The sequence below is a fragment of the Andrographis paniculata genome, unplaced genomic scaffold (genome assembly GCF_009805555.1).
Source record: "Andrographis paniculata isolate CXL003 unplaced genomic scaffold, ASM980555v1 Contig62END, whole genome shotgun sequence".
In the NCBI taxonomy this organism is placed as follows: domain Eukaryota; kingdom Viridiplantae; phylum Streptophyta; class Magnoliopsida; order Lamiales; family Acanthaceae; genus Andrographis; species Andrographis paniculata.
In genome coordinates, this window is record NW_026137598.1 from 912853 (window position 1) to 938488 (window position 25636).

The 25636-nt window shown below is 35.5% G+C and overlaps 1 protein-coding gene across 3 annotated transcripts; it reads right to left on the reverse strand.

The window, feature by feature from the left end:
* Nucleotides 1-333: 333 nt before the first annotated feature.
* On the reverse strand, nucleotides 334-5203 carry LOC127261339 (uncharacterized). Of its 3 annotated transcripts, XM_051289653.1 has the most exons (3): nucleotides 4856-5203; nucleotides 850-1006; nucleotides 334-672 (listed from the first exon to the last, which is right to left on the reverse strand). In XM_051289653.1, exons 1-3 carry the CDS (start codon nucleotides 5092-5094, stop codon nucleotides 619-621), a joined length of 450 nt encoding a protein of 149 aa, XP_051145610.1. In that variant the 5' UTR covers nucleotides 5095-5203; the 3' UTR covers nucleotides 334-618. The 3 variants fall into 3 exon arrangements, 1 of the variants encoding a protein (XP_051145610.1); XR_007840890.1 differs by having other exon boundaries at nucleotides 334-4259; XR_007840891.1 differs by having other exon boundaries at nucleotides 334-1006; nucleotides 3433-5203.
* Between the last annotated feature and the right edge of the window lie 20433 nt (nucleotides 5204-25636).

Below are 25636 nucleotides of genomic sequence, written 5' to 3' on the forward strand. Positions count from 1 at the left end.
CGTGACAAACATTTTAACAATGACTAGGGTATCATCTATATAAATACAAAAAGCATGTGATAGTTATGACAAAAAATGACTTTCGTAAACAGATTTATAAATACATATGAGTTGTAAAATTGTAACGGCATACGAAAGTAAATAACATATCCAGACATGTATAACAAAAAAAAATATCCATCAACTTATTGTAGGACCATATCCTAAATAAGCATATAGCAATGTTTAAAACATAAACATCAGATTGACCACCTAACACAGTCAAACCAAACAACAACAATAAACCACCAAACAGCTCATACAACACCAACAAACTAAAACAACCCGGATGACTACCAAATAATGAATAATCCATAAAAGCATAAGTCCATATGAGGCCGGACAACAACAATAAACCAACATTTATAAACCATAACACTATAATCCATATCAGTCCGTACAACAATAAATAAACCATACGAATGAAATCCTCATACAACATAAATAACATAACAGCCTCTATAGCAAAAAATAACCAACAAACAGGCCTTACAACAAGGGTCGATCCCATCCACGTCAAGACGCTCCAATGATGACAGATTGCAAAGCCATGAGTTATCACTGGATGTAAAGTTTGGCTCAGATCAAGGGTGTGCAGGTTTGAAAGATTGCCAAGATGTTGTGGGACAGTTCCTCCAAAGGCAGTAAAAGAGATATTAAGATAATGCGGTTGCTTCAGCTATCCTAAAAACTCATGAATCATTTTGGATGGAAAGTAGTTTCCACTCAAGTCCAGTGAGTTCTGATACTTTAATTAAACTAGAGAAGGATCTAGGCTTTCACTACTTAAGATATTACTCAACAACATACCATTGTATCTGAGATTAAGTAGGATGATATACCCTGTAGTCTCATCACAAGTAATACCTTCCCATGTGCAGCAATCAATGCACCTCCACAAAGGCAGTGTAATATTAGCAGGATCATCAAGGCTTGATTTGAACTTGAGAAGAGTTTTCCTCTCTTACTGCAATGCAACCAATTGATGTATTTTTAGCAACGCAAAATCCACAACTCTGAAACAAACAGTGTAATGGAAAAGAGAAGAAAGCAAGCAAATATCTTCTTCATATCGACACAAATATAAACATATACAAAATGTTTATAGTGAAAGTATGTGGTAAACAAAAAAAGATTCATCAATTTTTATTGAGTGGCACTTATGTTTAAGTTCTTTCACATCTAATGTTTCTTCATTGCGAACTTTCCACACGCCACCCATTTAATGCATTTAATAGGACAAATTGAGTAAAGAAAGTTTGGGAACTTGGAACACCAAAAATGTTCAGCATGCATTTAGTCTATCAATAATATTTGATCCTTCTACCATTAACATCAGAGATTTTTGATGAAATTGACGTAACAAGAAAAAAAAGACTTTAATATTTTATAATCGACATTCAAGATAGAATAACATTTTTCACAGATAAGTACACTAACATCTATATTAAGTTAATAAGGAAGACATCTATAAGTTCACACACATAAGACAATGTTGTTGACACATGAATCATTTAATTTACTTTTAGAATATCACATCTAATATATCTTTATTTTAAAAAATTTAAATTCAAAACATTCAATAATACATACTAATACACAACTAAATATATTCATGGTTGCAATAATTCAATATTTATTGAATACACATATTTATAAAGTAATTGAACAACAAAGGGTATGCATCACATATCTGCACCATAACACACAACTTACATTAAGTTTACACATATCATAGTTTCAAACCATTAAGCCTCATAATTTTAGATAATTAACAACGCTCTAGGGTGTATAGAAACTATTGTCTAGATCAACACCAGTAAGTGAAATCACATCTTTTTGCATCAATACATCACATTCATCCAAAGATGATTAACACACACAAACATATCAAGGGAAAATAAAATAGCCTAATGTACATCAGACATAATACAAAACGCATTATTTAAAAGCCGAGAAATATAAAATTTGTTCTATTTACAAAACTCATTGCAAGTGAAATATCAAATTTGTTCCATCAGTGTAAATAAACCCCTAATTTTATAGACTACTACATATTATTGAAAAATACGACAAAACTCATTGCACTTACAATCTAAGTCCCATAATTTGAATTTAGACTAGTTGGTCAAAATAGATTCAAAGTTTTTCAACATGTCAGATGCCATTACAACTAACAAGAGAAATACACATCAGGTGTGGAAGAAAATAACAAAACAGACTACCCAACACAACTAGCTATCAAAGAGCAATATGTGAGCTAACAAGTCACATGAAAGTATCGCCACACCGAATAATTGATACAAAAAATAAAAATAAAAATAAAAATTCACATCATACATTTAAGGCAATGAAGTGAAAAACACTCAATTAACACGCGAAAGAATCAATTGCAGCAAAGACACCACTGATAATCAAGGTTCAGCATAAAAAAAAAGTTCAATTTTCAATTCAAGCATGCCAAACCAAGTCAAGATAATCAAATCAGTTTTATATCACAACCAATAGCCGATAAAAGAGTCGAGAGAGAGATAAATCAACATAGATATCACATAAAATTCCTAGGCAATGCAATTCAACCATCACAGAAAAAAATTGGGGCGCACAAGTTCAACAAAATTCATAACACCAATATAACTAGTCTAAGGAAGAATATTCAAAAATTGAATTAGCAAATCACATGCCTAACACTTTAACATTACTATCACTTCTTAAATTATCGACACAAAATTCATGATCACTGGCAATAAATTCAATATTAATTGGCAAGCAACAATATCAGTTGCTGACCAATAATTATCCTAAAATTTAAAATATTAAAAGAACAATGATGAAGGTGTAGACACTAACACTACAAAAAAATAATATATTTGTAACAAAATTCCGTCCCTAAAGTTTACGTAGCTAACGTAATTCCGTTCATAATTCCGTCTCTAATGTCATTAGTAACGGAAAAAGTAAATTTAGAGACAAAAAAATTTTGTTACAAAAATTATTTTTTCTTGTAGTGTAAAAATATATGTCTAAAATCAATTAAATATCATGTATTTTGGAAGAAAATAAAATTCCAATAAAATAAATATATGGTATTTAATTATGCACATATGTTAATTTTTGTACAATAAATATCAACCATTAATGCAAAAATTTGCTTAAAATGGAAGATATCGTACAAATATTACGTGCATAAACAGAGTCATAATAATTTTGGCAGCAAAATAACTTAATCTTGTCAATAAAGAAAGTATATAAATTAATATCTTCCGAAAAATAGCAATGATATAAAGATCATGGCGAGAAAGGAATGTGCACAATCAAATCCGTCAAGAATGGAAAACATCTGATGGAAAATGAAAGATTATAAAATATTCCTATTGGCCAATCAAAACGCACCACGTGACACCATTAAAAAAGGAAGTCGAAGCCACCCCTCCCCTATAAATAGGAGTCATGGCCAGTTCATTTGAGACACCGAAGTTTCATCGAGGATTCAAGAAAATGGGTAAGTCTCTAGACTCTCTATGTATTGTTCTTCATGTTCTTCGTGTCCTTCGAAGCGTTCTTCATCGAAAATCACTAATTTGGACAAATGATCCAATAGTGGTTGACAAATCAATGAAGTTAACGTTCTTCGTCTTATGTCCAAGTCGGAGGAAGGATCAAAGCTCTCAAAGCCGTTGAGGAATTTGTCAAAGCCAAGGAAAAGTCTCCGAAGTTCCTCTCAAAGCTTCAAGATGTTCATCACGTTCTTCAACAAAGAATCAACTAGGCCTTCTTCGATCCAAAAGTCAAAGGGACACGCCGCCAAAAATGTTATGGAGCACCAAATCCACATTTTCAAGGATCAAAGTTCTCAAAGCCGTTGAAGAATTCGTCAAAGCCAAGGGAAGGTCTTCAAAGTTTCTCTCAAAGCTTCAAGATGTTCATCGCGTTCTTCAACAAAGCATCAACTAGCCTCTCTTCAATCCAAAATTTAAAGGGAAACGCCGCCAAAAGTGTTATGGAGCACCAAATCCACTTCTTCAAAGATCAAAGTTCCAAAAGCCGTTGAAGAATCCATCAAAGCCAAGGAAGAGCATCCAAAATTCATCCCAAAGCTTCGAGTTGTTCATCGCGTTCTTCACCAAAGCATCAACTCGTCCCTCTTCGATCCAAAAGTCAAAGGGACATGCCGCCAAAAGCATTATGGAGCACGAAATCCACCTCCTCAAAGATCAAAGCTGCAGATCGTCCAAAAAAGACATCAAATCCAAAGCCAATGATCAAACTGCTCACACGGAGACCAAAGTCCTCAAAAAGCGGCAAAGCCAAAACAAAGATCAAAGTCTCGGATCGTATAAAGAAGACAATAAATCCAAAGCCGATTATCAAGTCGCCTACATGGAGACCGAAGCTCTCCAAAAGGCGGCAAAGCCAAAGCAAAGATCAAAGTCATAGATCGTTTAAAGAAGACATCAAATCCAAAGCTGAGTATCAAATCTCCCACACGGAGATCGAAGCTCTCCAAAAGGCGTCAAAGGCAAATTAAAGATCAAAGCGGATCGTCCAAAGAAGACACCAAATCCAATACCAACGATCAAGTCGCCCACATAGAGACCAAAGCCCTCCAAAGTCCGGCAAAATCAAACCGAAGACCAAATCTCTTCGGATCAAAGAAGCAATCGAAAATCAAGTTGGAAAACAAATCGACCCGGAAGGAGAATCAAATGACCCATTTAGAGAATATGATCCGCTTTAAATTCAAATCAAATATAATTTGTACAAATTTTGTATTTATTAAAAATAACACAATTATTGGTCCACAAAGGGATATCACCATATCGGAGGATGAAGACCGGCGGCGGCGGTCGGCGCAGCTGGGTCCGGGTGAGCGCGGGTTTGGGCACAGGCTCGGAGGTGGTTGGACTCGGTATGGAGACTATCGTAGTGGAGGCGCGTGACGGAGTGGAGTCGGGCGGTTGCGGTGGCTCGGTTGTTGGTCGACAGGTTGAAGCGTGGTGGAGAAGTGGTGATGGCGTTGCTCGGACTAATTGTGTTGGCGGAAGTGGTGGACATCCGTCAACGTCGCGGTGGTTGAGGCCGGAGGTAAAAGCGCCCGGATGGTGGTGCGGCGACGGACAGTGTGAGGCGGTGGGGCAACGGGCAGCAGAGGAGGACGAATGACTGCAGGTTGAAATGTGTTAAATTTGGGTATTAGGGCTAGGAATTAATATTAAGGATTTTCGGATTTATTTTTTAATTCTTTTAATTTTTTTTTTTATTTTTACTTTTAAATATTATATTTATTCTTTTTTTATGGATTGTATGCTTAGAAAATGTATTTAGTATCGTATATTGTCATAATTTTATTTGTTACGAAAATAAGCAAAACAAATAAAACATTTAGCTTGACTAATTATAAAACTTTTTGTTAAGGTAATTTTCACTACTAAAATTAACTTTTGCTACGGATTATTTGTTGCGACTATAAAATTGCTACAAATGAGAGTTTTTTTTTGTAGTGTTTGGTATTTAAATTATGAGTAATACAATTAAATTAATACTCCCCCCGTCTCTTAATAATCTATTCATTTTTCATTTTTGTCTATCCCATAACAAAGTATCCATTTTCTTTTTTATTAATTATATTATCTACCTAACATTACAAATACCCTTCCAATTTACAATATATTACACAAATATCATAACGTTTATATCATACAATACTAATAGGGTCAATTTAGTTTTTTTATCTTTATTTCTACTTTATCTCAATATAATACTAATATTTCTAAAACTTCGTGCAAAAAGCAAATTGATATATTGATATGGAACGGAGGGAGTATAATTCTATTTCTGAATTGTATTAAATAAATTTAGATATAATTGAATGTATTATTTAACTTAATATCTAAATTATTAATAATCTGTAGACATTAAACTAAATACAAAATTTAATTACCCATTAACATGAGACGTTGTTGTGACATTATAATTTAATAATAGATAAATTGAAGTTCATTAATTATAAAAATATTAAAGGATCAGCCCAAAGGTAGATCAATTATTTTATAATTAAGATTATGATTGAAAATTATTTAAGTACTTTTGTTAAATGTGCAAGTTTATCCAAAAATGACATGCATGTTCAATTAAGGTGCGATTAACTGTGTGAATTATGTTAGCATCGATTATGTATAATTAGTACGTTGTTATTCACCCAAAGGAGAATTGCAACTTACATTTATTGCATTTATTTTGAATTTGATTTGAAAATCTAATTATTTTAATTTGCAGTATTTGTGCCCGCTTTGCTTCATTCGCATGCATCATTTGTTCATATGTTCAATGGGCTTAACCATCTCGAATAGTTTGAGAGCACAATCATTTTCAATTTAGTGTTTTAGGTCTGACTTACCACTCCATGTTGAAAAGCTTTCTGCTATTACTCATACTAACAAGGAAGGTGAAAAGTCTTTCTATAATGCTTGGGAGAGATCGAACATATTATGTTTGATGCTTATGCAGATGAGTATAACGAAAAATATTAAGTCTACTATTCCTAAAATCAATAATGCTAAAGAATTTATGAAAGCAGTTGGGGAACGCTCTCAATCTACGGATAAGTCTCTTGCTGAGACACTAATGGCTACGGTAACCACAATAAAGTTTGATGGTTTACGATCCATTTATAAGCATGTCGAAGATGACAAACCTGGCAGTAAGATTGAAAGCCTTAAGAATAACTATGGATGATAACTTTATGGTGCAGTGTATCTTGAATTCACTACCCCCTGAGTATGGTCCATTCCAAATGAACTATAACACTATGAAACATAAATGGAATGCGAATAAACTTCACAGTATGCTAGTTCAAGAGGAAACACGACTTAAAAATCAGGCTCTCATTCAATTCATCTTATTACCATTCAAGGAGCTCATACCAGAGTTGGGAATACGAAAGTGAAGGGCAAGCATGGACCATTGAAAGTGAATGTGCTGTATGTCCAAGCCCCGAAGAAGGAACTCAATAATGTCAAGTGTTGCTTTTGTGGAAAACCTGGACACTTTCAAAGAGATCGCCTGAAATGAAACGCTTGGTTAAAAAATAAAGGTACTAATGGTTTTGTATGTTTCAAATCAAATTTAATTGAAGTTCCTCATAATACGTGGTGGCTTGATTCCGGCTGTACCACTCATGTTTCCAATTTCTTGCAGGGATTCCTTACAATTGAAAGCACAAAGCCAACCGAAAGAGTTTTTTTAAATGGGAAATCAAGTCAAAGTTCCGTTGAAGCCGTAGGAACCTACCGTTTAATTTTAGATTTTGGACACCATTTAGATTTTATTGAAATTCTTTATGTAACTTCTGTTTCTTGGAATTTGGTTTTTATTTTTAGACTGTTGGATTTTCATTTAATTTTGGCAATAGTTGTTTCACTATATTCAAAGATAATCATCCCATTGGTTCTGGTGTTCTTGAATGTGGTCTTTACAAGTTCAAACTTGACAAGGTCTTTACTGAAACCCTTTTAACCCTGCATTATGATGTTGGAACTAAAGGTGGTTTACTGATCGAAAACTCTGCGTACTTGTGGCATAAATGTTTGGGGCATATTTCCAAAGAAAGAATTTAAGATTAGTGAAGAATGAAATCATTCCCGATTTAGAGTTCACTTATCTTGGTATTTCCGAGGATTGTATAAAAGAAAATAAACAAAAAAAATACAAAGAAATGAGCCACAAGAAGCACAGAACTTCTTGAAATAATGCACATTGATATTTGCGGACCATTTGATGTTTCCTCTTTTGAAAAAGAAAAATATTTCATCACCTTCATCGATGACTTTTCACGTTATGGTTATGTCTATCTATTACATAAGAAATCTCAGTCAATAGATGCTCTAGAAGTGTTTATTAATGAGGTTAAAAGACAACTAGATAGAAAAGTGAAAATCATCAGATCTTATAGAGGTGGTGAATATTACGGAAAATATAATGAATCGGATCAATAGCAAGATCCATTTGCCAAATTTTTTGAAAAGCGTTGTATATGCGCTCACTACACTATGCCAGGTACACCACAACAAAATGGTGTAGTTGAAAGGTGTAATCGAATGCTTTTGGAGTATGGTTAGGAGTATGCTTAGTAACTCTTCACTGCCCATATCATTGTGGATGCATGCACTTAAAACTGTCATGTACTTATTGAATAGGATTTCTAATAAAGTAGTTCCTAAAAATCCCATTGAGTTGTGAACTGACAGAAAACCTAATTTAAGGCACCTGCATATTTGGGGTTGCCCGGCAGAGATAAGAGCTTATAATCCATATGAAAGAAAATTAGACTCAAGGACGATCAATGGTTTCTTCATTGGTTATCCCGACAAGTATAAAGGTATAAGTTTTATTGTTCTAGTCATAGTACAAGAATTATTGAAGTTGGAAATGCAAATTTCATTAAGAATGGTGAAATTAGTAGGAGTCAAGAACCTCGAAAGATTGACATTCAAGAAGTTAGGGTGCACATTCCTGTACCACTGACTTTTAATAATGTTGTTGTTCCTCTTGTTGTTGAACCCCATAACACTAGACACGAACAACAAATTAATGAACAATTGACCCACAATGAAGATAATGAACTTGCAGTAGATGAACCACGTGAAATAGTGTTGCGAAGGTCTAAAAGACAAAGACACCCGACTATTTACAATGATTATGTGGTATACCTATAAGACTTTAAATGTGATTTAGGACTCAATGACGATCTAACTTCATTTCAGAAGCCATGGAAAGTGATAATTCTATGACGTAGGAGCGGGAGAAGAAGCTGAAAAGTTGGCAGCATAAACGCAGCAAAAGATCACCAACAGTCCATCAACTTAGATAATTAAAATGCTTTGATTGGAAATGCGTTATGGTGCATATCCTATATGGTTGGAAATCTCTTCCACTCTACTTTTCAACAAAAAATACGGATCTAAAAAATAAACTTCTACTGAACGTTACGGCCATTTCACTGAAACGTGGCAGACTGCAAAGAGTCACCGAACCAACTTTGATATTGTTGATTTTGATGATTCATCTCCTCATTATGAACCTTGGTTTCTTCATATTCATAGTATTTATCCATCTTTATTTAAGTTTACATTTATTTGGAGTTTAAGTTGATGCCTATATTATGACTATCATTTGTAAGTTTGAAGAAGAAGTTTTGGGGAATTAAAAATTTACCTTAAGCTATTAAGCTTGTTGGAAGATATTGTCTTCTTATATTTTACTCTAAACTCTTTTGGTGGATTCCTAGAGTGGTGAGTGGTGAGTGGTGAGTGTTTTCTTGTGGTACCTCCTACTTCTCTAATTTTCCGGCATCATTCTAATAAGTGGTTAGATGCCATGAATGATGACTTAAAATCTATAAACGAGTCAGGTGTAGATGGGTCTTCAAGACCAAACACGACTCAAACGGCAATATAAAAAAATACAAGGCCAGACTAGTTGCCAAGGGTTTTACTCAAAATCTTTTTGTTGATTATAAAGAGACATTTTCGCCAGTGTCTAAGAATGATTTGTTTAAAATTATCATGGCTTTGGTGGCTTATTATGATTTAGAGCTACACCAATGGATATGAAAACAACATTTTTGAAATTTTGATGTGGAAGTTTATATGGAGAAATTTGAAGGCTTCTCCATTAAAGGAAAGGAAAATATGGTGTATAAACTTAAGAAATCAATATACGGGCTTAAACAAGCTTCCCGACAATGGTATCTCAAGTTTCATGATACCATAACTTCTTTTGGACTTAACGAAAACACTGTCGATAGATGTGTGTATCTGAAAGTCAGTGGGAGTGCAAAGTTGTTTATGCCTTGATGACTCCGCTCATGTTAAATCAGCTTGACAAGTTATGAATGCTTAAGGATCAATTGCTTATATTTGAGATTCACTCTACTCACAACCATGACATTCATCTTATGCAATACTTAACTGCCTTGAAAAGGTTAATTATTTATTCCACGATTGAGTTTGTTCGAGAATGAACAAAGGTTTAGTGTGAGGAAGTTTGATTACTCCAAATAATAACATATTTTTCGCTTGCCAAAACTGTGTACTACTTGAATTTTTATGTGAAAATCATCACAATACCTCATTTATTGAATACTTTATTGAATTGTTTTGCTTGCTATGATCCAGAGTGCATATGTTGAGATTATTAACATTTTTTTTTGCCAATTTAAGCGATATTTCTGGTCCAAAAAATTTATGTGTTGAAAGTCAAGCGACGGCGCTTCAGCTCGGCAAGCGACGCTTTTTCTGCTCGAGCCAGCGCCGACGTCCAGACATCCACCGCAACGAAGCGAGAGTGAACCACCCAGAAATTCACAAAGAAGAGTGTTTGGTAAACAACTTTTTCAAGAGCTTTTAGCTTATTAAAGAGCTTTTAGATGTTTGACCACTGAAACAGCTAACTTTGATGTTTAGTAAATTAGCATTTTCAATTAGCTTATTGAATCCAAAAAAGTTAATTTTGAGAAAGTTATATATCACAGCGTTTCAGATTAGTTTTTTATTTCAATTTTCTTATTCCTTATTTATCCTTAAAGTTAATTAATTTTATCACATATATTAATATATTTTTTAGTATACTATTTATTAATTATTCGGATATATTTTCTTCTAATAACTTATAAAATCATGTATATAAATTAAAAATAATTATTTTTTATATGTCAATTATCTTATTTATATATTTTTTTAATGTTTTAAAATAAAGATAATATAAAAATGTTAATATTATTGATTCATTTTATATAGTATTTTTTATCACATAATATTTTTATTAAAAATGAATATATTTATTTAAAATTATAAATTTATTGTAAATATATAATAATTAAAAATTAATCTAATAAAAATACATCTACTAATTATTTTTGTTCTTGTATATTTATACTATTTTTAATGAAAAAATAATTTCAATAAGCTTGCATTAATTCTTTACAAAATATTTTAAAAATAATAAAAATAAATATCTTGATAATTTTTTTTTGATTTTTAAAATTAATAATAAAATTAAGAATATTTTAAAAATAATAAAAATAAATATTTTGAAAATAAAATATAAAATATCTTTAATTGTCATTTTACGTATAAACAACTAATATCAAACCGCTATTTTACCAAACACTTTAACGCAAATAGCTAATTGAATCAGCTAGTCAAACCAGCTAATTGAATTAGCTAACAACTAACACTTAATCAAATAAGCTATCAGTTAATTGTCAAATACACCCTAGGTGTTCATCTCTCAGTCGTCCAGCCATTCCAATATTAGCAAGCGACAAAAGCATCTCTTGAGCTGCGTTGATGCCCTCCAGCCATCCAGGCAAGCGAGGAAGATCTGCGCCCTAGCGAACGGGCACCCAGGGACTTATGGCCGGTGCACTGCTTCAACAGATTAACCGCCGTCAACTACCTAACTGCCAAGCAGTTTCAACTGCCACTCAACTGCTCAACAACTGTTGAATCCCTTAGACCTATAAATAGGGCCAGATTCATTTTTGTAACATACGTATACATACTTTTCAAGTGTCCAATTCTACAGGTTTTTAGTGCTTTTCGAGAGCTCCAACCCTGTATGGGAGTTGTCTAGTTAGGAGTGGCCAGGAAAGTTGAGATTTTCTCCTCATTTGGTCGTTCACCTTACTGATTTCTAGTATATTTTACTGCTTTATTCTTGCTTTGATTTACTACTTCCGTAATTTCGACTTTACAATTTTCTGTAGTAAGTAATGAAATATCAAGATTTCTCCATTATCACTTTCAAGAATCATATTTGCATCTAAATGTTAGGATTAGAATTCTATTTCTCTATGGAAGAACATAGAAGAATTGACTATTTCAGCCAAGTTTTGCATCATATTCATTAAAAGATTCTAGATAGTTCAACATAGATAAGTACGCGGAAGCATTGTCAACCTGCTTCGTTGCCATTCAGAATTCGATTCTGATTGAAGAGAGGTACATAAGGGTAAAGCCACTAATGAGACAAAGATTGGGAAAATTAATTAAGCATAGGCGCGGAATTTCTAGTGACAGTAGACTTCTTGCTTATAATGTTTTGAATTTGGGCGTCATTGAAGTCTTGTTGTAAATTCCTTAAAGTCAAGTACCAACGAAGTTTTTTTCTATCTTTATAGTTTTATGCAATTACATTCTTTTCTTCTGTCGTTACATGTTATATATATATATGTTTCGCTTACTCACCTTCCTCATTCACTCACTTCATCCATGAAAACCTAGCCATCTATTAACATATAGCGTAGACACAACATCATCTAAACACCCTCACCATTAGCCTATTATCATGCATGCATATAACTATAGAACGCTCCCCATCATCGGCTCGCCTCCGCTCACCACACTCTTGTTACATCCATTGCTTGCCCACCGCCTTGACTGAATGCACATACAATCGCTCCTCTTTACTTGCTTTTCTTTAGTTTCTGTTTTAGTTTTCTTTTTTTTTTGGGCTCGCTTGATAGTGAGCCATCTTACTATTTTTCATTGCACGTCACCTCACTAAATTTTTTTTCATTGCACGTCACCTCGCTTGACAGTGAGCCATCGGGGATTTTAAACTCAAGAAATTGAATCTTGAATTAATCTAGTGATGCGCCATAATTCACCTTAAATTTTGTTATTCTGTAATTCTTTATAATTTTTATCGTTGTACTAACTTTTTCTTTTTTGATGTGGCAATCTTTAATTCAGGGGTCCTAAGTGTTTTCAGTGTAAAACCAGTCCCATTCCTTCTCGCACTCAGAGATGTCTATTTTGAAAAGCTACCACAGATCGGATTATTGAAAATTAAGGAAACACTGTTGATCTTGCCACCATTGTCCCGGCTTTCCAGAGTGCCGATGGGACATTGTCCAACTCTGATGTATCTGTATCTTCACAGGAGGTGCCGGTCCATGTCCCCAATGTACTCCAGCCTTGTAATGTTTCCCATCTCCTGACGGCTACTGAAGAGCAGCTTGTTAGGACACTTACTAGTATCCAACAGGGAATGGTTGGAATGCAAGCGCACCTCGCTCAGGTCTAGCAGGCTTAAGCAGCACATGCCGCATTTATCGTTGCCCAAGCGTCCCAAGATGCTCACACCACTGCAACTCCCGCTGCCATCACTATCCCTCCACCTACTGTTGAGCCCCCCAAGAGGCAATTTTAGGGATGCAGGGCTGTTCATCGCCTACTTTCTAAAGTCTCGATGGACGTTAACTAAAAGTCCCTTCTGGATAACACTTTAATTACAAGTTCGGTGCCTAGTGGCTCTGGAAATTATCAGGTGAAACAGCGCTAGTAAGCTTGGCCAGCCAGAGCCAATTTCATTGGCTGCTCAATGAAAGCCCTTATGGGCACCTTTAGAACTTCAAGCTGCCACCTTGAAATCTTATGGCATAATGGACGATGTTGTCAAATTAATTCTATTTCTATTGTCCTTAGCATGTGAAGCCAAGAAGTGGTTGATGACCTCTACCCAATTCCTGGAACATTCAAGGAAGCAGCTCATCCCTTCATGAGCAAATAGCATCATGTGTCAAAAACCATAATCCGGAGGAATGAAATCCTAAGTTTTAAGATGGCTACTGACGAGACCCTGCCCATAGCTTGGAGCCGCTACAAGGAGCTGCTCCGTAACTACCCTCACCATGAGATTCCTGACTTTATGGAGTTCCAGATCTCCTACTCAGAGATTACTCCAGAGTTAAGGATGTCTCTGGATATAGCGGCGGGCAGCTCACTGATGGGGCGGTGCACTTCCAAAGCAAGGGCACTGATAGAAAACATAACGGCCAATCAGGCTAGCTGACCCGAGACCAGCAAGCCGGAGCCATCAAGGGGTCTTTACCAGGTTCTTGCTACGGTTTCGCAAGTTGTGCGGATAGAAAACTTGTTTTCCAGGTCAAAGAACTCGTTAAGCTCGTGAAATAGGATCTTTCTGGTAACAAAAATAAATAGGTAATAAATGAAGTGATGGCCACTGAGGAGTGCGCCTATGTTGACCACTCTATACCGCAGGTTGCTGAGAGCTCATTTGAGCAAACTCAAAATCCATGAGAGATCTTTTACATGCCGAACAAAAATCCTCCTAAGTACCAACAGTTCCAGAAGGGGCAACCTTAAAGGCCTGCCGTTCCATGCCCTCAACAACAATTTCATCAGCCACAACAGTTTGCTACGCAATAATACTATCAAGGGGAATATTTTCTACAACAACAATACAATCAGACCCTTCACTTTCCGGAGTAGGCACCTGTCTTTGGCCAGCCTTCCATAGTGACTAATCAAAATGCTCGAAATGCAGGTCGGGTAGATAGCTGAAGCAATCAAGCTAAAGAAGAAAGGAACGTTGCCTAGGATAGTCGTGACAGAGGTATTAATTACTCTTCTTCCCTTGTTATTTTAAACACATTACATGTACAAAATGACATTAACCAAGCACCGAATGAGAAAGTCAGTCGTTCCGAGCCACGAGTGACGCAAGGCACTTAGATGCCACTCAGAAATCAAAGAAGCTAACCCTGCTAGGGCCCCATTTCCAACTAGGTTCGGGAGAAAGGACAATTCTAAGGAGTTTGGAAAGTTTGTGCAAAATTTTTGTACTCTTAAAGTCACTATTCAATTTGCTGATGCTTTGCTGCAGATGCCACAATACGCTAAGTTTGTAAAAGATATAATCAATAAAAATCGACAAATTCCTAAAGTGAATGCAGTGGTGCAGCTGGAGGGTGTGTGCAGCACCATGTTCAACGAGGAGCTACCCAAGAAAATCAGTGATCCTGGGAATTTTATCAGTACTTTCAATATAGGAATTCTAAAACCGATTAAGTCATTATGCGACTTAGGAGCTAGTATCAATCTTATGTCTTTCTCGATTTTCAATAAATTATGGCTTTATGGACTTGAGCAATGTAGAACTGTAATTCAACTTGCCTATAAATCAATAAGACTCCCGAAAGGGATTATTCATGATGTACTTCTGAAAGTGAACAAATTTATCTTCCCTTCAGATTTCATAATTATAGAAATGAGCAAAGACCGCAAAATTCCAATTATTTTAGGAAAACCTTCCTTGCCACCGCTCAAACTAATATCAACGTCGCGCTAGGCGACATCACACTGAGCATTGGTGGAGATAAAGTCACATTTTTAATGAACAACGGATTACGCCAACCTCAAGAAGAAAACTGTGATTTTATCAATGAATTAAATGAATTGACTTCTCTTAAGAATAGGTTAACTTTAGAATTTCTTGAGAAAGTTTCAGAGAAGGATTCTCTTGTGCTGTGGCAGCTTGAGGACTCAGATGAGCGAGCGATAGCTCACCTGTAACCACTGAGTCTATAGAGCAAGCAAATTGAGAACCAGAAAACGAATCCAACAATAGGGAAGAGTTGAAGAATCTACCAAAACATCTGAAATTTTTTCCTTGGCCAAGAGGAGACTTACCCGCTGATAAACTCTGCTTCGCTTGTGCCGGACCAAGAGACTCAACTCATATCCCTACTCAAGAGAAGAATTGCGGCGTTTGCATGGAAAATTTTATATATAAAAAGAATCAGCCCAACGGTGTGTATGCACCATATCAGACTGGAAGCTGAAGCGAAACAATGCAGACAACCTCAGCGATGTCTTAATGAGAATATGCAAAAAGTTGTTAAGAATAAGATAATCAAGCTTTTTGATGCAGGTATTATCTATCCTATTAGTAACAGCCAGTGGCTCAGCCCAACCTAGGTGGTCCCCAAGAAATGAGGCTTTGTCGAACAGACAAAGGATGATAGGGAGGTCTTCATGACAAAACCAGTCACAGGATGAGGATTTTTTGAATAGACAAGGGATGATGGGGAGGTCTTCATGAAAAGACTAGTTACAGGATGGGGAGTCTGTATCGACCACAAAAAGCTAAATGCAGCGACGAAAAAAGATTATTTACAGCTTCCGTTCCTCGATCAATGCCTTGAGAAGCTTGTAAGGCACGAATACTACTGTTTCCTAGACGGCTACTCAGGCTACCACTAGATTCCCATGAAATTGGAGAACTGTGAGAAAACTACATTTACTTGTCCATATGGTACATTTGCTTACTTAAGGATGCTTTTTGGGCTCTGCAATGCCCCAGCGACCTTCGAGCGATGCATGTACCGCATTTTCAGTGATCTCCTGGACTTCTATATCAATGTTTTTATAGATGATTTCTTAGTTTGTAGCAAGACCTTTCCCAGATGCTTGAATAATTTGGATAGAGTTTTGTTCAGCTACATTGAGACTGATCTCGTGCTGAATTGGGAGAAGTGCCATTTAATGGTAAATGAAGGAATTGTTCTGGGCCATAAGATCTCATTCCCCGGAATTGAGATGGACAGATCAAAAGTTAGAGTAATTGAAAGAATGTCAGTACCCTCGAATGAGAAAGGACTTAGAAGTTTCCTTGTCCATGCCAGGTTTTACCGTCACTTCATCAAGGACTTCAACAAAATTACTCAACTGCTCATCGCGCTGTTGTGCAAAGATGCTAAATTTGAGTGGTCGAGCGAGTATGAGGAGGCTTTCTTGATTATTGGCACTAGTGTGGAGTGAGCCATTCGAGTTAATGACGGATGCAAGCGGATATGCCATTGGCGCTGTACTGGGACAGAAGGTGGAGTCCAAGCTGAATGTCAATTATTATGCTAGTAGGACGCTGGAATCCGCTCAAAGGAATTAGACTACAACTAAGAATGAGCTGTTAGCTATTGTCTTCGCTTTCGAGAAGTTAAAAAAATATCTAATCGGGAGCGAGACCATTGTTATACTGACCATGCAACAATTAAATTTTTTATGGAGAAGAAGGAGACCAAGGACCAAAAAGGAAAACAAAAATTTGTTGTTGACCATTTCAGCAGGCTTCGACAACCGGAGGACACATCGCCAAGTATAAATGATTCTTTTCCTGACGAAAAATTGTTCTGTGTGTAGGGTAAGAAGCCATGGTTTGCAGACCTGGCGAATTTCTTGGCCACGGGATAGTTTCTCGGTCATATTGTCTTTAAGGAAAAGAAGCGTTTTCATCTTGGCAAAGGACTATTTTTGGGATAAACCTTATTTGTTCAACATCGGCTTTGATGGGATTTTCCATCTCTATCTAGCGGAATTAGAGGTCTCACTGATTTAGAATGAACATTATGGCTCCCATGTAGGAGGCCATTTTGCGGGCTCACGCACAGCGGCCAAAGTTTTGTAGTCTGGCGCCAACCCTACAAAGAGATGGTGATTTCTTTGTCAAGGCTTGCGAAAAATGTTAGAGATTAGGATCTATCTCGAATAGAGATGAGATGCCTTAGACTATAATCTTGTTTTTGGAATTATTTGATGTATGGGGAATAGACTTTTTGGGACTATTTCCGAATTCGAATGGGAAACTCTATATATTAATAGCAGTGGATTATGTAAGAAAGTGGGTTGAAGCGTAGGCTGTCCCTACTAATGATTCTCACTCAATGATCCACTTCTTTAAGTACACTATTTTTCCAGGATTCAGGGTTCCTAGGACTATTATCAGCGATGAAGGCACCTATTTTGTAAATAAGGCATTGCAGCCTTGCCTTCAAAGCTATGGGGTTCGCCAATATCTTACTACTCCCACTGGAACTCGAACATAGCACATACTGGGCCATTAAATATCTGAAAATTTTGATAGGTTACCTGGCCATCAAAATCATGCCGAACGATTATTAGACCTAACTAAGTTCCAATTTCTTGCATATGAGAGTGCCAAAATTTACAAAGAAAGAATGAATTTCTATCACGACAGGAAGTTGAAGAAAAAAGAATTCACTAAGGGATCCAAGGTTTTACTGTATGATTCTAGGCTTCACTTATTCCTAGGAAAATTGAAATCTCTGTGGACTGGGCCGTATGTTGTCAGACAAGTTCTACCAAGCGGAGCCATCAGAATCAGTGATGTGGATAACCCCAGGGAGAGCAGCTCCTTCTTAGTCAATGAAGCGAGACTGAAACTAAATCCAGAATTGCCTAATCTTATATCTGCCGAAATTTTTATTTGTTTTCTTTAATTGCTTTCCTAGTATTGGTTTATTGCTTTCCTAGTGATAGAAATTCTTTCTTTCGTAGTTAGTCTGTCGCTTTGATAGAAATAGAGTTATCGCTTTTCTAGTAAAAGTTAGGCAGTTTTTTAACTTCTAACCTGAGTCTGACCCAAGCCAACCTTTCTTTCGCTTTTTTCATCGTGATACATGCTGGAGGAGTGTTACCGCGCACCCAGTACCGCTCGCCCAATCGCTTGTGTGCCACACTTAGGATAACTAGAAGTAATGCTTTAACCGTTCACCCGTCCAGTAACCCACCTTTAAGCCTTTATATTAATATAGTAATGCTGGACTGAGAGAAGCTAAACTGTCCGCCGGTTATGTCACACAGTAAGTGAGCTACCCCCTCACTTAGTCATCTCCACTTTTACCCTAAAAAGACTTCTTCAGTAAGCTACAGAGAAACTACCAATTCTCCATGTTCCTAACATAAAAAAAATCTTCACTTTTCAACTGATTTTACTAAAATCTGAGGTAAGATCTACGTTCACCTTGGTCTAATTACTCGATTTCATGGTTTTTTTTTTATTATTATTATTATTTCAAACTCAATAACGCATAATCAAAAATTATTTTTGCGAAAACTCACTATTCTTCAATAATTCTTGTACTATGATTAGGACAATAAAACTTATACACTTTATACTTGTCGGGATAACCAATGAAGAAACCACTTATCGTCCTTGAGTCTAATTTTCTTTTATGTGGATTGTAAGCTCTTATCTCTGTGGGCAACCCCAAACATGCAACTGCCTTAAACTAGGTTTCCTGTGAGTCCAAACTCAAAGGGAGTTTTAGGAACTGCTTAACTAGAAATCATATTCAATAAGTACATGGCAGTTTTAAGTGCATGCATCCACAATGATATGGGCAGTGAAGAATTACTGAGCATACTCCTAACCATATGCAAGAGCGTTCGATTATGCCTTTCAACTACACCATTTTTTCATGGTGTACCTGGCATAGTGTAGTCAGCACAAATGCCACGCTTTTCAGGAAATTTGGAAAATGGACCCGGGCATTGACCCGATTCATTATATTTTTCATAATATTCACCACCTCTATCAGATCTGATGATTTTTACTTTTCCATCTAGTTGTTTTTCAACCTAATTAATAAACACTTCTAGAGCATCTATTGACTAAGATTTCTCATGTAATAGATAGACATAACCATAACGTGAAAAGTCATCGATGAAGGTGATTTCTCATGTATTATTTCAAGAAGTTGTGTGCTTCTTGTGGCTCATTTCTTTGTGTTTTTTGTTTATTTTCCTTTTATACAATCCACAGAAATACCAAGATAAGTTAAATCTAAATTTGGAAGGATTTTATTCTTCATTAATCTTACAATTCTTTCTTTGGAAACATGCCCCAAACGTTTATGCCACAAGTAAGCAGAGTTTTTTGTTCTGTAAACCACCTTTAGTTCCAACATCATAATACTGGGTTAAAAGGGTTTCATTAAAGAGCCTGTCAAGTTTGAACTTGTAAAGACCACATTTAAGAACACCAGAACCAATGGGATGATTATGTTTGAATAAAGTGAAACAACCATTACCAAAATTAAATGAAAATCCAACAGTCCAAAAATAGAAACCAAATTGCGAGAAACAGAAGTTACATAAAGAGTTCCAATGGGACCTTTGACTTGATTTCCCATAAAAACAAATCTTTCATTTGGCTTTGTGATTTGGATCGCAAGAAATCCCTACAAGGAATAGGAAACATGTGTGGTACAACCGGAATCAATCCACCAAGTATTATGAGGAACTTCAATTAAATTTGATTCAAAACATACAAAAGCATTAGTACCTTTCTTTTCGAACCAAGCCTTTCATTTCAGGAAATATTTTTGAAAGTTTCCTGGTTTTCCACAAAAGCGACCCTTGACATTATTGAGTTTCTTATTGGGCGCTTGGACAGACGGCACATTCACTTTCAATGGTCTATGATTGCCCTTCACTTTCTTATTCCTGACTCCCATACTAGCTCTTTGGTTGGTAATAAGATGAATTGAATGTGAGCCTTGATTTTTAAGTCGTGTTTCCTCTTGAACTAGCATACTGTGCAGTTCATTCACATTCTATTTATGTTTCATGGTATTATAGTTCATTTGGAATGGACCATACTCAGGGGACAGTGAATTCAAGATACACTGCACCAGAAAGTTATCATCCATAGTTATCCCTAAGGCTTTCAATCTTGCTGCCAGGTTCGTCATTTCGACGACATGCTCACGAATGGATCGTGAACCATCAAACTTTATTGTGGTTAGCGTAGCCATTAGTGTCTCAGCAAGAGACTTATTCGCAGTTTGAGAGCGTTCCCCAACTACTTTCATAAATTCCTTAAGCATTATTGATTTAAGAAAGAGTAGTCTTAATATTGTTTGCTATACTCATCCGCATAAGCATCAAACTTAATCTATTTGATCTCTCTCAAGCATTATAGAAAGACTTTTCACATTTGCTGCTAGTATCAGTAATAGCAGGAAGCTTTTGAAGATGGAGTGGTAGGTTAGACCTAAAACACCAAATTGAAACTGAATGTGCTCAGACTATTCGGGATAGTTGAGCCCATTGAACATAGGAACAAATAATCCATGCGAATGAACCGAAGCGAGCACAGGTACTACAAATTAAAATAATTGATATTTTCAAATCAGATTTAAAATAAAGTCAATAAATGTATGTTGCAATTCTCCTTTGGGTGAATAACAACATACTAATTAAATATAATCGACGCTAACATAATTCACACAGTTAATCACACTTTAATTGAACATGCATGTCATTTTTAGATAAACTTGCAAACAAAAATACTTAAATAATTTTCAATCATGTTCTTAATTATAAAATAATTGATCTACATTTGGGCTGATTAATGAACTTCAATTTACCCATTATTAAAACATAATGTTATAAAAATATCTCATGCTAATGAGTAAGTAAATTTTGTATTTAATTTAATATCTACGTAAATATCTTTCTTATCTGATCACTTTGGTGATTAACAAATTATTCATAATTTAGATATTAAATTAAATAATACATTGAAATATATCTAAATTTATTCAATACAATTCATAAACAAAGTTATGATAAATATATACGTTTTACCATTTCAATTATATTATAATAATAATTTTATAAATAAAACTTTCGCAAATCACACATTCGTAGATCGGAGCGGGAAAAATCTATCCTTTCATAATTCTAACAATTAATCGGAAAATTTCCAAGTTCAAAACCATGCTCTGATAGCACATGTAAGTTTAATATTAAATACAATCAAATAATTCATAGAACCTTGAACTTTGTGATTCTCACAAAATTGTTGCAATTATAATCGATTAAATATGTATATGTTACTGACCTTGGTTCGAACCCATTCTCAAAAGCAGGACGATCTTATGGTTATGACGATGAGTTGAATCTTCTGATTTCTCCCTCCTAGCCTCAATGCCATCATACGTAAGTTAATTTTTTAAGTGCTAGAATGTTCTGGCCCTTTAATAGGCAGAATAAGAACCAGATTCCTAATGTTAAAAATGAAACCACGTTCTATCAACGTGGAATAATGATAAAGTGGTTTTACACCACTTTTAAACCACTTCTAATTAAAAATAATATATCTAATTTATAATTGACATGAGGTTACATTTTACAAGAGAAAATTGTAAAAAATATCCCACACGTATACTCCATTCTCATTTTTGTCCTGTATTTATCTCATTGGCAAAAGATATCCTACATGTTTGCAAAAATTGTTCTTTCCGTGACTTTCACACTACCCATGGCCACGTGCGGCGAAAGGGTAGAAATAGCGCCTTTTGTAAATATGTAGCATATATTTTGTCTGCAAGATAAATACAGGACAAAATTGATAATGGGGTATACGCGTAGGATTTTGCAATTTTCCACATCTTACAACCCACCCCAGAATGAGCCCAGACGGTATGTGTAGCTACATTAGTATTGTATCCAACTTGTCATTTTAAAAACATAGCAAATCAAAGAAATATGTAACTGGCCGACTGACAATAAGTAAGTAACTGACATGATTGAAATATTAATTAATGTCCGGATACAAATTAATCTATCATCAATCTTTCAGCCACACACACTGGCCAAGCCAACAGGCAGCGCACTAATTAATTAGCTATTTGATTCTAATTCCATTATTATCAAATATATCGACATAAAATCTCCAGTTGCCAGTGTAGGAGAAAACTAGAACATTGTCGATGGTGATGGCGTTATCGGTGTAGAACAGTTCCCAACCATCTTTGAAATGTAGTATGGGACCTTTCTCTCCTTCTCCTCCAATGCCCAAGGGTACCACCTTCACTTGCCATGACTGGTTAGGAGATACAATTAGTGTCGCGTTTCTTTCAAATTGAAATGGTTCTCCCACGACATTCCACGGGTATGCCATTGGGATCCTCTGCACATCGATGATCATGTCAAACGTGTTAATAAAATTAGTTAACATCAGACTAGTATCATTTGTATTGATTTCTCCCTCTAGATACAACAAAAAAAACAAAGAAAGAAAAATAAATAAAGAAATGAAAACATACAGGGCCAATGGTGCTTGTAAAGGACAAGCCATGTCTATAGAATTTAGATGGCCGTAGACTTTTAGCCATATCTCTTTCTTTCCTTTCGGTTCCCTTCTCTTCTCTTCTCTTCTCTTGTGTGATTTAGGGTTTGGGGCTGAAGGGTTGCCTGAGTGCACAACTTATGTTTATGTGCTAGTATATATAGAATGTGAGCCAATATTTATTTACTTACTTGTTGTGAATTTATGTTAACCACATCCATCCACCTAATTAATTAATTCTAACAAATTTAAGCGCATTTAATAATATTTTCAGAAAATGTACTTACCTAAACGATTGTACTAAGTATTAAAAATAAATCCATATTTTATTTTTACAAAGAACAAAAATAGCGAGTTTTACAAACATGTTGGATATATTTTTCCAAAGAAATAAATTCAGGACAAAAATGAAATTGGTATACATATGGGATTTTTTTTGAAATTTTCTCAACAAATATGTGAGGTACAAATTTGTTTAAGTATCAAAATAACAGGTTTCGAGGTCTAGTCTACATTTCGATAAGTTACACCACGAGTTCGTAGATCGAGGGTTTAGAACAAGAAAAGAAAAACCCACGGTGATCTACCATATGTGGTCTATTGAAATTATTTTTCTCCTTCCCTACTCGTAATTAGCTACTAACAAAAAATTGATTTATTGTAGCAGTCTGAAATTCATAACAAAAAACCAAATTTTTATGCAAAAAGGCCTTTTGTGTCGACTTTGTTACGGATTTTGACTACTACGAAAAGTCACAGTACAAAAGGTCATTGTTGCAGTAAACTCCATAAAAAATAAGTGGTAGTCAATGTAGTAAATAAGCATATGTTAATTGTATTTGTTACGTTTTCTATACGTAGCAAAAGAATCGATCATGTTTTTGTAACGACATGTCTGGATAAAAAAATGTGGAACAAAAGTGAAATCTTGTCAGAAAACTTCTTGTTACAAAATATATCTGAAACAATAAAGGCGCTACAAAAGTAGACTTTTGGTTAGAAAATTATTTGTTATAGAATTTGTCCGTATCAAAAAATAAAGTACAGTTCATGTGACCGTGAAATACCATTTGTGTCAGGCAATGTCCGTAGCAAAATGTTGCTACAAAAGTCTTCTTTGCATCAAAGAAGGGCTTTGTTATAGAACTAATTTCATAACAAATAGCATAATACCTGTTTTTTTTTTATATCAAATAAAAAATTTATAAAATGACATATAAAATGACCCCGAGCCAACAACGTTTCCGACACGCCAAAAACATAAATATAATATTTTCCCCCCAACAACCTTATCAAAGGAGTTCCAACACACATATCCAAAATCCAGAATATCGAGCATCCAAAAGATAAAAGAAATAAACATATGTGTTAACATAGTATAATGAGCACACATGCTCGTTGTTATGCAATTTTCAAGGAGTCACTCAAGGATGATGAAGAAGTTGCAATTGAAAAACAAACTTCTTGCTCCAATCTCCGAGAAGGCACTTAAGAATTGGCCAAGCAACTGCAATAAAATGCGAACTTACATAAGATTTTAATTTCCACACGATAAATAAAAAACATATATCGCACAAGAGAAAATCTTCTATCAAATTCTTATATGGACTATCTTTTAAATATAGAACCAAAATATAACATTTGTAATACATCACCTAAATTAACCAAAGGAACCTTTGATTTTATTGAATACATAACATTGATAATTCATCACCTAAATTAACCAGATAATTCTCAAATCCGGTCTGTCCTTGAGTCCATCATACTGATTCCAGCCAAATCAATTTGAAATCTCTATAATATGTTTAGCATTTAAAACTTCGATATGATAAAAAAAAAAAAAAAAAAACAAGAAGGAAAGATCTATATGACATATGGCATGGCCTAGTAGGTGAAACACCATACATATATAGTTTAACTTTAACACGATCATAGAAAACTTGGATGAGAAATTGTATACAAATTAAGCCTGTAGAGGTTCATGTAGTGTACCATGATATTTAGATCCAAATAGGTCCATGTTGATAATAATAGAGAAGCATAGAATATGGCAAAGTGGTATTATGAGGGTTGTAACCATCTTATTAGAGAGCATTCAAGGGATGAATTGTACAAACCTAAACATCATTCCTTTACAGGACCTTTGACACCACCCCTAAATTCGAGAAAAAAAATTTTAAATATGGGTCGGTGGACGACGACGAGAAAGAATGAGTGACGTGGTCACTGAGCAGGATAATGATAACCTCGCACACGACTGACATCATAATCGAATATATGGTTGCACTGTGTTCAATGTTTGAGGAAAAGGCTGACATCGATATGGGCATGATAATCTGCATAGACATTTGGTTGCGAAAGAAAATAAATAGGACGCTGGATCACGAGACCCTGATTATAGAGCTATGTAGACGCGGGCGTCGATATGACCACTCCATCCCCTGATTTGCAAATGAAGCCTCTGTTGCCGGCAGCGTTTCACAAAAATTGGTTGGAGTTCAAAGGGTTTAGTCTGATCCCCAAGGAGAAAAAAAGAAAAAAGCGACAGCTCCTCCCCCCTTCCCCCGCCAAAGAAGAAGTTGAAAGTAGTAGGGGAGGAGATAGTCCGCTTACCGATGGAAGAAGAGAGGAAGAGGAGTTGGTGTCGGGAGCTGAAGACGAAGGGGCCGCCGCTGAGCCGATTTGGAAGGAACTTTCTTCGAGGAAGCCGCTAAAGCTGGGGAAGATAAGATCGCTGCTCTTTTGTTTAGGAGGCTGAGGAGCAAAGAAAATTGTTTAGCGAGGAGGAGGCCCGGAGTAATAAGGGTGGAAAGGACGCGAAGAAGGCCGCTGCAGAGAAAAGGTCAAAGAAGAA